The 16,683-nt window shown below is 38.4% G+C and overlaps 1 protein-coding gene across 2 annotated transcripts; it reads left to right on the plus strand.

The window, feature by feature from the left end:
- The first annotated feature begins 2,239 nt into the window (after positions 1 to 2,239).
- On the plus strand, positions 2,240 to 15,818 carry LOC121522361 (sterile alpha motif domain-containing protein 9-like). 2 transcript variants are annotated; one of them, XM_041806606.1, is made up of 4 exons: positions 2,240 to 2,436; positions 8,592 to 8,653; positions 8,755 to 8,810; positions 8,921 to 15,818. In XM_041806606.1, the coding sequence occupies exons 3-4, from the start codon at positions 8,787 to 8,789 to the stop codon at positions 13,394 to 13,396; spliced, it is 4,500 nt and encodes a 1,499-aa protein (XP_041662540.1). In that variant the 5' UTR covers positions 2,240 to 2,436; positions 8,592 to 8,653; positions 8,755 to 8,786; the 3' UTR covers positions 13,397 to 15,818. The 2 variants fall into 2 exon arrangements, with proteins under 2 accessions (XP_041662540.1, XP_041662541.1); XM_041806607.1 differs by lacking the exon at positions 2,240 to 2,436 and adding an exon at positions 2,475 to 2,614.
- Positions 15,819 to 16,683: the final 865 nt, after the last annotated feature.

Genomic DNA, 16,683 nt, shown 5'->3' on the forward strand with positions numbered 1-16,683 from the left:
CTTTATTCTACACTCAGTGCCCCATCATGACAAGGTGAAAACAAAATGTTCGATTTTTTTGCAAATGTATAAAAGGAAAAAACAAGTCACATTGACACAAGTACTCAGACCTTTGCAAAACCACTAAATTTAGCTCAGGTTCCTCCCATTTCTCTTTGCTGAGATGTTTATCCATCTTGATTGGAGTTCACCTGTGGTAAATTAAATTGATTGGACATGATTTGGAAAGGCACACACCTCTCTATAGAAGGTCTCATAGTTGACAATACATATCAGAGCAAAAACCTAACCATGAGGTCAAAGGAACTGCCTGCAGGGCCCATAGATGGGACTGATGACAGGCATAGATCTGGGGAAGGCTGCAACAATTTTTTTCTGCACTGATCTGGGCTTAATGACAGAGTGGCAGGACAGAAGCCTCTCCTCAATGCAAAACACACGAAAGCCCCCACTGAGTTTGCAAAAAGACACCTGAAGGACTCTCAGACTGTGAGAAACAAGATTCCCTGGTCTGTTCAAACCAAGGTTAAACTGTTTGGCCGCATTTCTAAGCCATGTTTCTTGAGGACCAGGCACTGCTCAACACCTACCTAAAACCATCCCAACAGTATAGCACTGTGGTGGCAGCATCTTGTTGGGGGTGTTTTTCAGCAGCATGGACTCTGAGACTGGTCAGAGATATCCTCTATGAAATCCTGTACCACAGTGCTCAGGACCTTTGACTGGGCTTACACAGTCAAGACAACACAGGAGTGGCTTAGGACAGCTCTGTGAATGCCCAAGAGTGGCCAAGGCAGCGTGGCAGAAAATCCCCCAATAAAGCCGTAAAAAGCTTGTTGCTTCACATCCAAAAAGAAAATATTTATTATTTTGACTTTCTATCATTCTTTTGTTTATTGTATCATTCTTTTGTTTCTCATCATTTTGAGGTTTTTTTTCCAATAATCTGGTTTTCTTTTTTCCTCTTTATCTTGTATACTATAAATTTGACTTTCTATCCTGTATTTTTGTTTTATTTTACTCATTATTTTGAATGTTTCCTCTAGTTTTGCCTTTGTTTCATTATTTAAAATTTTATATTGTATTTTTTTCCTTTCATCCTCCTTTTTTCTCATTTTTTAAAATTTTTTTCAGTATATTTCAAATACAATTGTTTGTTTCTCATTATTGTGACCTTTCTATCCTGAATTATTTTTTATCCCATTATTTTTGACTTATTACCCTTATTTTTTCATGTTATTTTGATGTTTTTTTTTTTTTACTTTCTATCTTGAAATTTGTTTTTTTTATCTCATTCTCCAACTTTTTATCTCTTTTGAGTTTTTCTCTAATAATTTTGTATTCTTTCTGATTATTTTAACTTTAATGTTATAATCCTGACATTTTATTACATATTTTTGTTTGTCTTTTTTTGTGATAATTTTGACTTTTTTTTAAAACATATATTTGCTTTTTATCTCAATATTTTCACATTTTATATTTTTTTTACTTAAATGCTGTAATTTTGTTTTTGTGATGTTGAATTTTTATCTCCTAATTTTGAGTGTTCGAATAATTTTTTTTCTTTTGTCATTATTTTAACTTTTATGTTATGATCCTGACATTTCATCTTTAATTCTTGTTTTCCTCCTCATCTTTATGACTAATTACTCTGCACTTCTGTTTTTATCTCATAATTTTGATATTTTATGTTATTGTTTTAACTTTCTATACTGTAAATACATTTTTATCTCATTATTTTGACTTGAAATATCTTTATTTTTGTTTAATTTATGTATTTTTACTTTCTATTTTCATGTTATTGACTCATTCTGTGATTCTGGTTTTGATCACATTAATTTGATGCTTTTATGTTGGATATTTTACTTTTTATCCTGTATTTTTTTCATAATTTTGACTATACTTTAATTACGTTTTTTTTTTTAATCTAATTATTCAGATTTTTGGAGTTTTTATCTCAAAACTTTAACTTTTTTAAAATAATTTTGACTTTTTATCTCATTAAGTTTCATAAAAATGACCGTATATCTCGTAATTTCTCCGTTTTATCTCGCTAATATGAATTTTTAACATAATTTCGACTTGAGACTAACGTTTAATTCCTGAACTTGATTTATTTATTTTTGCTTTTATAAGTTGTTGAAATGGGCTTCCATAAATACTGACTGCTGTAAAGAAAAAAGGCACAGGGTCTATGACAAAAAGAAAGGGGCAGTAAGAAGTAAAATGATACCTCTCCATGAGTCCTGCTTCAGTTTCGTTTCCTCAGCAGTAGCCGCCCTGCTCACATGAAGGCTAGCGGACTCTCTGTGCTGTCGCCATTGCTGTTCTTCCTCTCCTCTCTGCAAACAAGCTCCGAACAATGATTGTTCGCTTTAATTCATACGACCGCTGCTTTAAGACCTTACCGCCCAGAGTAGACGAGCTTTTAGAGGGGTAAGTATGTGCTGGCACTATTTTTTCACTGTATGAGGCGGTGTGCAGAGTGAAAATACCCGGATCAGGAAGAGAAAAGGCTGTCAAAATTCTGATGAAACGCAGAATATTCCCAGTGATGTGATGTTAGCCGATGTCTGCATGGATGCTCTTTTCTGCCTTGACTTGTTAACATGAGGTTTGTTGATTTTAATTCTTCTTAAAAACATATAGGCGACCCAGGAAAAAAAAGAGTACAAGAACAATATAGTCAAGTAATTCAACACGAACTCTGATTAAATATACTCAGAAAATAACTACTCAGTAAATCAGTTTAAGTAAAAGTCCAAAGTTTGGTTCAGATGAGCTCGGAGAAGAACTTTTAATACCTGAGGGGTGAGGTCATACTATCTGATCTTTATTTCCTGTGTGCCGTAAAGGCAGAAGAATAAGAATTTTCGACAAGCAAGCAAATGAGCAAATACACTTCTGTTGTAAAAAGCAAGACGTACAAGCACTCAACAAGCTTCATGTCAACAGAAAAGTGAGTAAATCTAAAAAATTACTGTCCAGCTCTGCTTATCTTCTCATTTTCCACTCTAATTATAGTTGTTACATTTGAACAAGGCCCTAATTAACCAAAAACTTTGATTCTGATAGATATGTTTGTTTAAATTAATTGGTATTGTGAGTTGAATTTCCTTCAGGATTGAGAAAGTATCTATCTATGTATCTGACACAGGAAAAATCTGTCTTCTTCCTGGTTTTATATCAGCCACAGCTGACTGGAGAACAAAGGTGAAATACAGGATATGATGAAGTGTTGAAGGCACTTTATATAAAGACACTTATGCACTATTAGACTGTTGGCAGATGAAGAAAATAGATTAGACAGGGGAATGACATGAGAAATAACGTTCTGTCAGAGACACTCTCATCATACATTTTACCATTCTATTGCAAAATGAATATACAAATTTACTTGGCAGAGAAGGCTTTGCTCAAAAGATGCTCCCTAGTTTAGTCAAGCAGCATGCTTTGACTTTCCAGGGTGGGCATGGCTAAAACTCCACATTTATGACAATGCCTATTGAATACAATAGCTATTGAATACAATACAGTACAATACAATAGCAATTAATCCATAGTAGCATGAATCTGAATATGAGAGAGAAACAAACTTCATGCTATAAGGGAAGAAGATGGGGTGGAGGAGGTGAAGCTTTGCCAGCAGCAGGAGCATAATCACCTGGCTGTCAGCTCATCACTGCAGGTCGTATGACTGCATTAACTGATGCTAGGTTTTATTTCTGTCAAGCTAAATTTAGTATATCTAGCTGAAATTGTACCAACAAAAGTGCTGATGATAAAAAATAAACTTTTTATGTTGTCAAGCCCTTAGAATATAAATAACTTGATGGCATCTTCTGTTTGCAGAAGAACTAAGAGCAAACAAATATCCCACATCTAGAAGTATTAAACAGTCTCTTCCAGTGTTCCCCTTAAGTTTGCTTCCTAGGCAGGTCCAGGTAAGGAGGATGCAAAACTTAATCTTAATTAATGAACACTTTAAAAAGCCTCATGTTCAGCACTTTTTTGCTGGTTTTTCGTTAGGTTGTTACTAGTGGGGTGACGAGACACTTATCTCATGAGACGAGACAAGATTTGGGCCCACAAGACGAGATGAGATTTCACACTTTTTTTAATTTTGGGAAAAAAATACATGGGTGGATAATATGTGATTTATACAACTGAAAGTCATAATTGCAACGCTTTCAGGTCTTTTCAAAAATGTTTGAATTAAATACTGAATAGGCTATTAATGCTTCCAAAGAGTATATTTTGTCTAACTTTGACTCAAACTGTACATTTTAATGCTCTTCAAATCAAACCTTTCATTTTAACAGTCTACAAAATCTTGAATTTACTACACTAGGCACTCATCGCTACAATTACAGTATCTATTTTTAATATTATACTTGATTATTAGGGGTGCAACAATACATGTATCTGTATTGAACTGTTCAATACAGTGTGGACTGAACTGAGACCACTGAATCGAACAATACGCAATTTTATATTTATTTTATCAACGTCTGATGAGGTGCTCTGTGCTGCAAGCTCAGTGGATGTGTTCTGCACAGAAGAACATGTGTCAGGTACAGCTGCACCAGATACATTTAATTTTTCATGTGATGTTTTTTAAAATATTCTTATAGAATTGTACACCATAGAACAGTGATTCTAAAATTGTTTTCATGTCAGGGATTGGATATGTTTGTTTTATATTCTGCCAAAAATAGAAAATACACCATCAGGGACCCCCAAATGATACAGCACTGTATTTGGTTGATACTGTGTTGTTAGAATGTTTCAAATGTTTCAAAAAATATTTAGGGAGCAATTTATTTGTAATATATACTCTGCTGCTAAGAACGCACCACATAAGATGGGTGATTTCTCCATCAGATAAATTTATTTTTTTAATATTATCCTTTTTTTTACATGGTGCTGTTTTTGTTTTATATGGTGCTAAGTATGCACAGCAGAACATGTGTCAGGTATAGCTGCACCAGATATATAAAATTTTCAACAAACAAGTTAAAAAAGGCATGGAAATTTCTCTATTTTTGTATCGAAAAGTATCGAACCGTGACAAAAACGTATCGAACCGAACCGTGAATTCTGTGTATCGTTGCACCCCTAGTTAATGTGTGTGCATTGGTGAGTGAGTGTCTCTGTCTCCTGTCATACAACAAACAGGGCGCGTTTAACTGAAGCTTTAACTTCGCTTTTTGGAGCTAACAGTGGACTCTATGGTGCTCAAACAGAGTTAGTTTAGCTAAGTTTACTGCTGCAGTATGCAGACCCATTGCACTACACATGTTAAGCTTCTGACTGCTGATAGCACAGCCAACAGCTGATGGATTTGTGACTGACAGACGGTGAGACGAGGAGACATGACGAAGCCGTGCCTCTAAGTTACAAAGTCACAAATAGCGGCACTACGAGCGAGTCTGCGCGCAGACACAAACTAAATAAACGCTGTATTCTCCTCATGGAGACTTCACAGGCTTTTACTAGCAGCATGTCATCAATTCACACCGTTATGATGATGCATAGGCGGATCATGTACAGCCCAAGTAGCGCACTCGAGGTGGTGGTTGGAGCAGTCATCTTAATGGATACCGGATCAGCTCTGTTTCCTCATTAGCTCTCTCACCAGCAGTTTTATAGTGTCCAGGGCATCTGTGTGATCTTTTATAACTTCTAGTTTGGTATTGTTTTCTGGAAGGTGAGCTGCTCCTCCAAGTGTCTGTGCAGTATTGATCTCACGAGTTCTTGTGGCATGAGATCTCAATCTTTCTAAACAGTGAAGTCATTATGACTCAAACGAAATGTTATGAAATGATATAGGGAACTTATGGAGCTGTTTATTTCCCAAGCTAGCTATAAATTTACCGTTGGGGCAAACAGTTCTCTTCAACAAATTTGATTGTCAGCTATACTGCTCTGAGCTCTAGTCTCTCTGCTGTAAGGAGGTAAATGTGGAGTGTGCGACATGAAAGGAGTCGGGGCACCTTTTACTGAATAAATAATACAACACAGACTTCATGTCTTGGTAAAACCAAGCCTGATCCCTTGTTCTTTATGAGTGGAAAGAAAAAACAAGTGTTAACACCGGTGTCTATCGGCCAACATTTGGCCGATAAACGATCATTTTTAATAGGCTATTATCGTCCGATCAATTCAGCAGTCTGATCAACCGGTTAGATCCTAGTCACTGGTGGACTTATTCAGTTTTTCAGAGGATGATAACGCAGAAGTATTTGTAAAACATGCTCAGCAAAGATCCTGAAGTGAGGATAAAAGTCCTTAAGTTATAACCCCGCAGATCTTATTAGTCATCCTAACGACTATAAATGGAATATAGCACAGCAGTAGCTGCTGGCTAGGGATGCACGATATTGGATTTTTGCAGATATCCGATATGCTGATTTTTACAGATTAATTTTAGCCAATACCAATATTTAGATATGTTTTTTTGGACCTAAAAATTCTGTCCTTTGAACACACTTTAAAGTTTGTGAATGAACAAAGAAACAAACCTTAGTCTTAACAAAACACTTTAAAGTTTAAAGAATGAGGAAGGATTAAAAAAAAGACTTCAACTGACATAGGTCTTTTGGTTTATCCCAAAACTCCACAAATTTCTTAGTATGTGGTCAAAATATATGCCGATATTCACAGCCAAAAGATTGGATGAAATATCGGCAGAATTTTTGATATCTGCTGATACCAATATCAGGCTGATAATATTGTGCATCCCTACTGCTGGCATTGGCACCAAGCTGAAGGCTTCTTGCTGGCAGAGTGTCGATTTAACAGGTATTTGAATATTTCAAAAAGTTTTGTGAAGACCAGAAAGGCAAATCTATTAATGACAAACTCAGTCTGAAGTCTCCTGATCCACCAGTGCTTCTTAGACATATCCCCGCCTGGTTGATGTGGTTTCCATACATATTCTGGGATATGTTATTTAAGGGTGCACTCACACTACGCCATGCTTACAACTTAAGGCAGAAAAGAGCAGCCATGCAGACATTGGCTAACATGGCCGTATTCTAACCATACTGAAGCCCATTTGACCCCCCTCCCTGTCCCCCCTTTGGCCCGCACTCACACTGCTCAAAGCATCAAGGCCTGAGCACAGATACAGCACACCGACATCATCACACGAAGCATCCACTGTTGATGAATGTATACGTGTTGATGACTCAGTACATAAGTGTTGGTTTTTTGGCTGTAAAATAGCAACAGATTTATATAGATATCTGATCTGACACTGGAGTTATTTCAGCTGACCTGGGATCAGTAGGCTACCTTAACTGTACAGAGCCCAGTGAGGAGAGAGAGAAAGTGGTTCATAGCAGAGAGTTATTGCTCACAGCATATAATCTTGAGCCTGATAAGAGTACTAAGCACTTCTGCTAAATGAAACCCAGACTTTTGAACTCGTATGGGCCCCTACAGTCGTTCTTCTGCATGTTCGTATACTATCTGAATCCCCCTGGCATTCCTCTATGTGCCATGGACTGTGCTATCTCCTCCTAATTTTGGATGCCTTTCAGTGCTGCACCAAATAAGCTCTCATGTCATAGGACAGCCTGTGTCCAGAGCAGGATTAAATGTTCCGTTGGAAGATTTTTTACCGCGATGAGAGCAATTTTAACCATCTGATAAGAGCTGGAAGTGAATACACCATAGGATTAATAAATGATGTTCCATTCAAACGTCAGCGATCAAGACCACAATTTCTCTTCCTTATAACATGAAATAGAATTAAAGGTAAATTAAATCAGTCGATGGTAGTATGGCATTATAATTTTATAATAAGAGAGGTTAAATCAGCCGTGAGATTAACCCTGGCACACACTTGTCTACGTATTTGGCACTCTTCTTTACACACTGAGGACGAAAGGTGTTTGTTATCCTGTGAGCTGCTGTTTGTGACTCAGCTAAGGGAAGAAACTTTATTTCACAAACCATAAAACTTCTCACAGCCATTAAAGCCTGACTTTGCAAGAAACTGGTCAGAAATGTGGACAGGACTGGGATCCATTAGAACGAGGTCGTAACGGAGCCATGTGAAGTTAAATTCTTCAGCTCTGATTAAATCTTTGTAACTTGTTGAAATACAATAGAACAAAATATATAGATCTCTCTATCTCTCTAGACAAAATCCTGCTGTCTCTAGCATGCAGCTGCTGCCCCGTGTGCTCTCTGCGCTCTGAAGCGCAGTACTTTGGTCAGCTGTTGCTGTTTTTAAATGTGCTTTATAAATAAATTTGATTGATTGATTGATTATACCCCCAGATGTGCATTGGTTAATTAAATAAACTTTTAATATCAACAATTCACATCTATCAATCTATGCTGGTTGATCAGATTTGAAAATATTAGCTGTATTTCACAACCATTGAAGGTACCATGAGCTACCTTCATTTGAAATGATGATATATGGTTGTGTATTAGACACATTTCTCATTTTAAGAAAAACATGGCTTATTAAAGATGAATTGAAAAAAAGTTTAAATAATGTTGTAATACCTTGTCTTAGTGCTTTTGGTTATTTTTATACACCAGTTTCTCAATATTTCCTTTTTCTTTTCCAGTAATTAGTTGTCAACCTTTGTGACAAGTGTGGCAGTGATCATGAATGCTCAGAAAAATTAAGGTAAGGTTGCCTGTATTCATATTATGTATATGTAGTAGTAGCTAAACTTTTTTTTTTAATGTGCTTCATTGTTTTTTGGTTTTGTTTTGTTTTTACATTAGTGGTCTGTGTTTGTAAAGACAAAAGTGACGTCATGGAGGATCAAGCCGAAATTAAGGTAAAAGCAGTTGAGTAATACCATATCCTATACAAAAGTCAAATTTCATGGTGTTGTGTGATGGAAATATACTTGAATCTGAAGAAATTAACAGCACGTCTTTATTTTAGAGCCAGGGGGAGAATCTGGCCACAAACGTCAAGGACTGGAGCAAACAGCAAGTGAAGGAATGGGTTCTCAAGCTGGATGGTGTGGATGAGCATGTTGCAGACATACTGTTTCAGCAGGACATTAACGGACATAGTCTTTTGCTTATAGATTCAGCAGACTTAAAAACTATGGGTGTGACTTTTGGACCAGCAAAGATTATCATTCATGCCAGAGAAGATGTAGTGAAATTAATGAAAGAGAACCCACCAAGCTCTACAAATCACTCTGGAAGTCCAAGTAAACCATATCCATTTTGTCGTTACCATGATACTCATAGATACAGGGAGGACAGCATCCTTGATGTCACAGAATCTGGTGCCTTAGACTTCATTGAACCCTGTCATGAGTATAAAGCTTTCATCAATACTCCAGATGAAAACAAAATGAGTAAGTTCACATATGAAGTTATACGCTTTGCCTCTGCCTGCATGAATAGCCGCACCAACGGCACCATCCATCTTGGAATAGGAGACAAGCCAGATTACGAACATGGCCAAGTGTTGGGTGTGGTTGTTAAGGACAAAGAGGCTTATATTGATAAACTTAAGAGGGCCATTGATGCTTGCTTTCAGCAACACAAACAGGTTGCTCAAATTTGCATCAAACCACCGCGATTTGTTGGGGTTCTCAATAAGAACTGGACATCCTCTGACAAGTATGTCATAGAAGTGGACATAGTTCCTGACTCTACGATCTGTAAAGACAACATCTACCACACTGCCACGTTCAAAGAGTGGACATGGATACAAGAATCGAAGCAGCTCTATATCCGAGATGGTGGCAGCAGCAGTAAGCTCCTTCCAAAAACCCAAACCCCCAAAGCTATGAAAGACTATGACCAGTTCATTGCCAGGGTGGCTGAACTCTTCCAACTCCGAAAACAAGCAGAGGAAAAGCACCTTGATGTAATAAAGAGCAGTACTCAGGGTTCTCGATTAAGTCACATGATAACTGGTGGATCGCTGTCTTTGGATAAGTCACACTTTGAGCAGTATGTGATAGTCACTAACAAATCCCATCCAGTCCAGTTTGAATCACTAGGATTTCTTGTTGAACTCAACCCAACGGCTGTTTTAGACTTTGATCCAGAGTCGGCAGAACGTGGTTTAAAGTCATACTTTGAGCAGCAGAGTACTGTTCAGGCACATTTGCCAGCAAAGTATAAAATCACAGAAGGAGTTGAGGACATTGCTAACAAGTTGAAATTAACTCGTGGAACTAGCTGGGTGTTCTGCAATGGAGGTATTGAAGATGAAATTCCCTCAGAAGTAGATCGCTGGTTGATGGAAAAGGGAGCATCTGTCCGAGACGTGGCTTCTTTCTTGTGTCATAAAAAGGTTCTTCCAAACCAAAGATTCCTTGTCATCTTCTTACTTTTGTCAACTGTGAGTGAGAAAATGGACCCTCTTGTTGAGACTTTCATGACATTCTGCCAGGAGCTCAAAGGCACAGAGCAAATCCTGTGTTTATGTGAAAACGAGAAAGCATTTACTTCCTGGAAAGACCTAGTTGAGGCCCGGTGTGGGATTGACATCTCTGGTAGATGCATATATGAGCTCAGCTTTGCAGAGGTCAATGGCACTGTTCTTAGTCTTCTGTCAAAGAACCGTAAATCAAGCCGTTTCCTACCTTGTGGTGGGGGAAGCAAAGTGCTGCTGAAAAAGAAAGTGGAGCGCGGCCTGGATACCTTAGAGATCTTGTGCGTGAACCAGTGTGAAGGAGGAACTGAGGACAGACTTCAAAAAGAGGAAAACTTCTACAAAGGGGGAAAAGTTTCATGGTGGAACTTCTTTTTCTCAGAAGAGCCTGGGTCCACACCATTTATCAAGCGAGACAAATTTGACTACATCGTGGACACAGTCATACCGGATTTGTGCTCCCTGACAAAAGCCTGTGTGTTGTTTCACCTCATGCACGTACCTGGATGTGGTGGGACAACTTTAGCCAAGCACACTTTATGGGCACTCCGTGAGAAATTCCGTTGTGCTGTGCTCAAAAACTGCAAGGCTGACTTTGCTGAAGTCGCTGATCAAGCTGTCAAACTTTTAATGTATGACCATGAGGAGCAACAACCACGAATCCCTGTTCTGCTGATGATAGATGACTTCGATGACAAGGAGAAAGTATTTGAGTTGCAGCAGCACATTGAAAAAAAATGTGCAAAGCAGAATACTCGGTCAAAAACTGCACAGGTAATTCTCCTGAACTGTATGAGGTCAGAGTCTCCTGAACCAACTGAACAGTCAGCAAACACAGTTTTCATTGGAAACAATCTCTCTGACAAGGAGCAGAGACTGTTTGAGGAGAAACTTGTAGAAATCGAGAAAACGCACAAAAATGCTGAAACTTTCTATGGGTTTATGATCATGAAGAAGAACTTCAAGTCAGAGTATGTTGAAGGTGTGGCTCGCAACACTCTGAAGAGCTTCAATATGAATAAGAAACATGCCCAACTCCTGGCTGTCTTAGTCCTACTTGATGTTTACAGCAAGGGTTCTTGTCTCTCCATCTCTCTCTGTGAGGAGTTTCTTGATCTTCAACCAAAGCCAATTTTTGGTACTGTCAAAATTGAAGATGGATTTGGGAAATTCTCCCCATTGATTGCCAGGTGCTCAGTTGAGGATAAGGTGCGGTTCGAAGCTGTGAAAATGATCCATTCAAGTATTGCATGGCACTGCCTGCAGGAACTAACAAAAACCCACAATGTGAGCAAGGCTGAGATCACTGACTTTCTGCTGACAACAGAAAAGCTCTATGAGAGCACACAAGGCAAAGACAAACTCCTGCAAGATGTTCGCCACATCTTAGTAAAGAGGTACCATTCTGTGGAGGAGGAATCTCAGTTCTCTCCGCTGATTCAAGAAATTGCAGGCGAAACCCCAGGACAGGAAGAGATGGTGCTACAAAATGCATCAAAAAGATTTGAGAAAGATGCCATCATGTCTCAGTTACTAGCCAGGTACTACTACCTTAAAAAGAAGGACTTCTTAGAGGCAAAGGTTTGGGCACAGGGAGCAAGAGAGCTTTCCAAAACCAGCTCGTATATTGCTGACACATCAGCACAAGTTATCAAGCATGAGCTTAAGGATGCCATTGCCAAGTACAAGGATGAGCCTTTTAGTACTGAAAAGTTGGAAGGATTTCTCAAAATGGCTCAGTCAGCAATAGAAGCATTCAGGGAGGCACAGAACCTTGCAAAGAAGGAGTCCATTCAGCGCTTAAACACTGTGGGAGACAATTGTCCCTTTAATGTATCAGGGTGTCTTGGAGAAATTCAGGTTGGAGTGCTTGTTATCTGGATGCTGGAAAAGACCCCAATATTTTCTGCTGACAATGTCCGTCATGACATTCTGAGCAGGGTTCTCTCTGGAGAAATCAAGCTTAAGGATGTACAGGGGCATGATAAATGGGCAAGCAAACACAGAAGTTACTACATGATCCTCAGAGATTTTGAGCATGTCCTCAACAACCTCAAGTACAGGATGAAGGCAAACTTTGACTTCCTGGAGAACTTTTACGTCAACTTGAGCACCAGATTTGGAATGAAAGACTGTCGTGAACAGCGAATCCATAATGAGGTATCCAGATGTTTCAGTCAGTATGCAAAGCTTTTCTGCCAGATTGATTCTGCAGCTTCCTGGAAGAAAGAGGCCATGCCAATCTGGCTGAAACCCCTACAGGCACGACATTTCCTCGAGAGACAAAAAGCTGACACCTATTCAGGGATTCTGAATAGTCTCTCAAATGACGTCTCCCCTGAAACAATGGAGAACATCACCAGACGCTATGAGTTTGTCTGCCAGCCTAATCACAACCCAGCTATGAGGGAGAGAATCAACTACATCTATGCCAGTGTTGTGTTGAGTCGTATCAAACTGGACTCCAGGCTTCTCCAGCCATACCATACACTCATTCAGCTCCTCTGCCAAATTCTGCGTGAGCAGATCCCCTTGAGTGATAATTTGCCACTCTACTTCATTGCTGTTTTGCTGTTGTGGCCACATCAGAACCAGCCCATTCGAGAATGTGCAAGTCTTGGAAAGTACATCTCACTGATGAAAACAGCTTATCTCTCAGTGATGAGAGAGGTGGTGAATGGAAAAAGGCCAGTTCTCCATTTCTTCCTGGGGAAGAGGCAGGGTTACGAACGACTGGTACAACTGGGGGAAATCAAAAAGTCCGTCGGGCAGGATCAGTTTGAGTCCTCTTGGGAAAATGGCAAAATCTGGAAAGAGGAGAAGGTGAAAGAACTCCTTTGCCGGGTCAATGGGGAAGTGAAGCAGGACAGGATACTGGCACACACTTGTATCCCTGATCTGAAAGTTGAAGTCTCACCAGTGTTTAAAAGTGAGCTGAGAGGGCATGCGCAAGGGTCAAGAGTGTCATTCTTTATTGGTTTCTCAATGAAAGGCCCTGTTGCAGTTGACATTAACTAAACCATAACAGCAGCCTAATCCAGCACGTCGTTTTATTGGGTTAATCATTGTGAATAGACTTCTGTGGGCCTACTGTGAAAAGGGATTGAAATACCTGTCTAAAATAGTGATGATACTTTTTTGTAAGTTTATTTTGTCGGATGTCTTTGTATATTATGGATTTGTAGGTTGAGAGAAGAAACGTGAAGAGTCCTCTTAAAACCCCATCTCTTTATGTTATCTTTGTAAGTCATTATGAATATGCATCTTTCTTTACTGATCACACTTCCTTTTATCATGTTCTTGTTGAAATATGTTCTGAGTCTTAATGTTGTGTGAAATGAAATTATGTGCATCATACATTTTGCAATATCTTTACTATTGGCTAATAAGAAGTGCAAAGAAATATGCAAGAGTTCTTTCACTGTTTACATGATAACGTTTCCAGGTGAAAATGCGAAACTTTTGTTGTGTTTTGGCTGTCTGTAACGAGAACAGCATTTTGGGTGACTAAAAACGGAACAATTTGGAAAGAAGTTCAAGAGTGAAAAGTTTTCAAAATGCCTCCATCTCCATAGGCAAAATGTGACTTTCTGAAAACGCAGGTAGAAGGTAGAAAGATCCCCTACACATGTGCGTGTTTCGGTTCATTGCACAATGATACCGCGATCTACTGGCCCGTCATGTGTACTACAGCGTTTTTGGTGTCTTGTGTGCATTATTGTAACCTGACACGCCAGATGGATTTATTTCACACATCCATCTGGAAAACCACTCATAGACAGTGTTTGGGAAAGGGCAGAGGCTTTGAAAAAAAACTTGGAGGGGGATTGGATGAACATTCTGTCCGTCACATCTCTACGGGCCATCCAGAGCAACAAAACACGTGATGTAGTCACTGCCGACCTGCGCCCCTACCGAAGGTGTAAACTCCATAAAGACAGCAGTGCATAACGCGAATCGTGGCAACTGTAGACATGTCCCTACACGACTTTTGCCGTTTTGAAAGAAACAACTCACTGCTGTTCTTTGTTCTTCTTTTAACGAAGAAATGTCATCAAGTTCTGATAAAACTGGTGCTTTCACAGCATCCACACTAATATCTTCCGCCATTACTCCACTGGCCTCTTGTTGCTGCTTACTTATGTCACGACTGAAAGTACTGCTTCTCGTAGCTGATTGGTCCTGTCACTTTCTAACCAGCCCCAGACGGTTCAGACGGGAGCTTTGCAAGATGGATTCGCCAGTGAGAGACACTGAACTGGGCATATCCATCTGCTTTGCAAGGTTAGCATTATTGTGAGTGTGAGATTATTTTCAATCTGTTACCGTCTGCACTTGAAACTATTTGAAAACAAAGACAGAGAACGAAGCAGAACGTTGTCATGTAAATAGGGCCTTAATGTACCACTGCTTTGCTAAAATGATGTTTCATGACCTCTGATTTGCTTGTCCTATGTTTAAACCTGATGTTTAATTTTTGATACTGAATAGTTGATTATGGACTTTTAATTTCAGCACTCATCGTAGTTTTTTTTTTGTACCAAAATGATTGAAATACTCAAGAGTATACTATATTGCATTTGTTGTCATGTCTGGTATTTGATAAGTCATTGTTAAAATGAGAACTTTCTTGGAAGATTTGTAAGAATTTGCAGAATTGTATGGAAGGATCTATTCCTGCTATTTTCATATAAATAACTTGTACTGAAAAACTTTGGAACAACATTGTACTCCACTTTTTGTGTTTGTTTATGCAACTCATTCCTTAGTTGAAGTTGAATATTGGACTATTTCATGTCCCTCATTGGTCTTAAAACAATGCATTAACAGCTACTTATATCCGTTTTGTACATTCAGATACCAAGTGGTAATAATTAATACAAAGTGAATTGAACAAAAATAGGAAAAATGAAACAACCTCATAAATGAGAGCTGGCCCTTATAATCAGCTCGTCTGCATATTACACATAATGACTCCCTTGTAATTTGTTACCTTGAATTAAGGTGTCATTTCAATTTAGCCTGTACCAAACACAGTTTATCAAATAGTACATCCCTGTGTCTTTCCAAAGTAAAGAGGCACTGCTAGCTGCTCAACTTGTTTTCTTATTTGCCCTCATTCATTCTTAATGCTAGCTGCCTCTGCATACAGCATGTCAGGATGCCAAGCCACAGTAAGAGAGCCGCAGAAATGATGCCTGGCCTTTTGTTTGCACAAAAAGCAGGCAAGTGTGTTTAGATACACCTGCTATGGTGCAGTCATTTGGTATCTGATTGCCCAAAACTCATCATTAATGGTATACAGGGCCAGAGTATGATATGATGTCAAATATATAGGATGTTATAATGTGAATATTACTGTTATGACATTGTTGAAGCAACTATCTTTGTATTCCATGATAAAATACAGTTATGAAAAATCTGCCTAATAAAGATGTACTGCTACAGCATGATAAGAGTTTATTTCAGTGAATGTTTTTAATTCACATTTTTTTACTAAAACAAACACTGGAAACTTTTCTTGGTGAAGAAGATGTTTGTGCCTCTTTACACCCATTTATGCTTTGGTTTTGTAATCTCTAACCACTTCTTTTTTTCTTTTACACCTTTATTTGTGCTTATTAAGTTCCTACATTGTGGAGACATGATATATAATACATACATATTACCATATGAAAAAAAAACCCCAAAAAGACAAAAGAAAAGAAAGAGATATAAAAAAACCCCCAAAAGTAAATAAATAAATAAATAAAAAAACTCTAAAGCCATTTTTACAACTTCTTTTTGGCATTTGCATTCCATTTTGTTTGCTTTCCACCCATTTTTTTTTTTTTACCACTTTTTGCCACTTTTCACCCATGCTTGGAAGTTCTTTTTTCCAGTTTTAACCTACTTTTTCCACCTTCTGGCCATTTTTGCCCAGTTTCATTCCATTTGTGCCTATTTTACCCCTTTTCCACCACTTGTGCCATTTATGCCACTTCTGCACTTATAACTATTTTTTGTGGCTTTAAACTAATTTTTTGTCACTTTTTGGCACTTTTAACCTAATTTTACTACTTTTTGACACTTTTCATCCATGCTTGCAGTTCTTTTGCCACCTTTTAGCCATTTTTGCTACATTTTGCCTATTTGAATCTATTTTTGGCAATTTTTCCCCTTTTTGCCACTTAAACCTGTTTTTGCCACATTTTACCTATTTTTTAACCAATTTTTGCATTTTTCTTGCAACCTGATGTTTGTGCACTGACAGTACTTCCAAATGGTTTAGTTCAATGTGCCCATCCACATTGTTAACATCACCG

This window comes from Cheilinus undulatus, linkage group 15, assembly GCF_018320785.1.
Source record: "Cheilinus undulatus linkage group 15, ASM1832078v1, whole genome shotgun sequence".
NCBI lineage: Eukaryota > Metazoa > Chordata > Actinopteri > Labriformes > Labridae > Cheilinus > Cheilinus undulatus.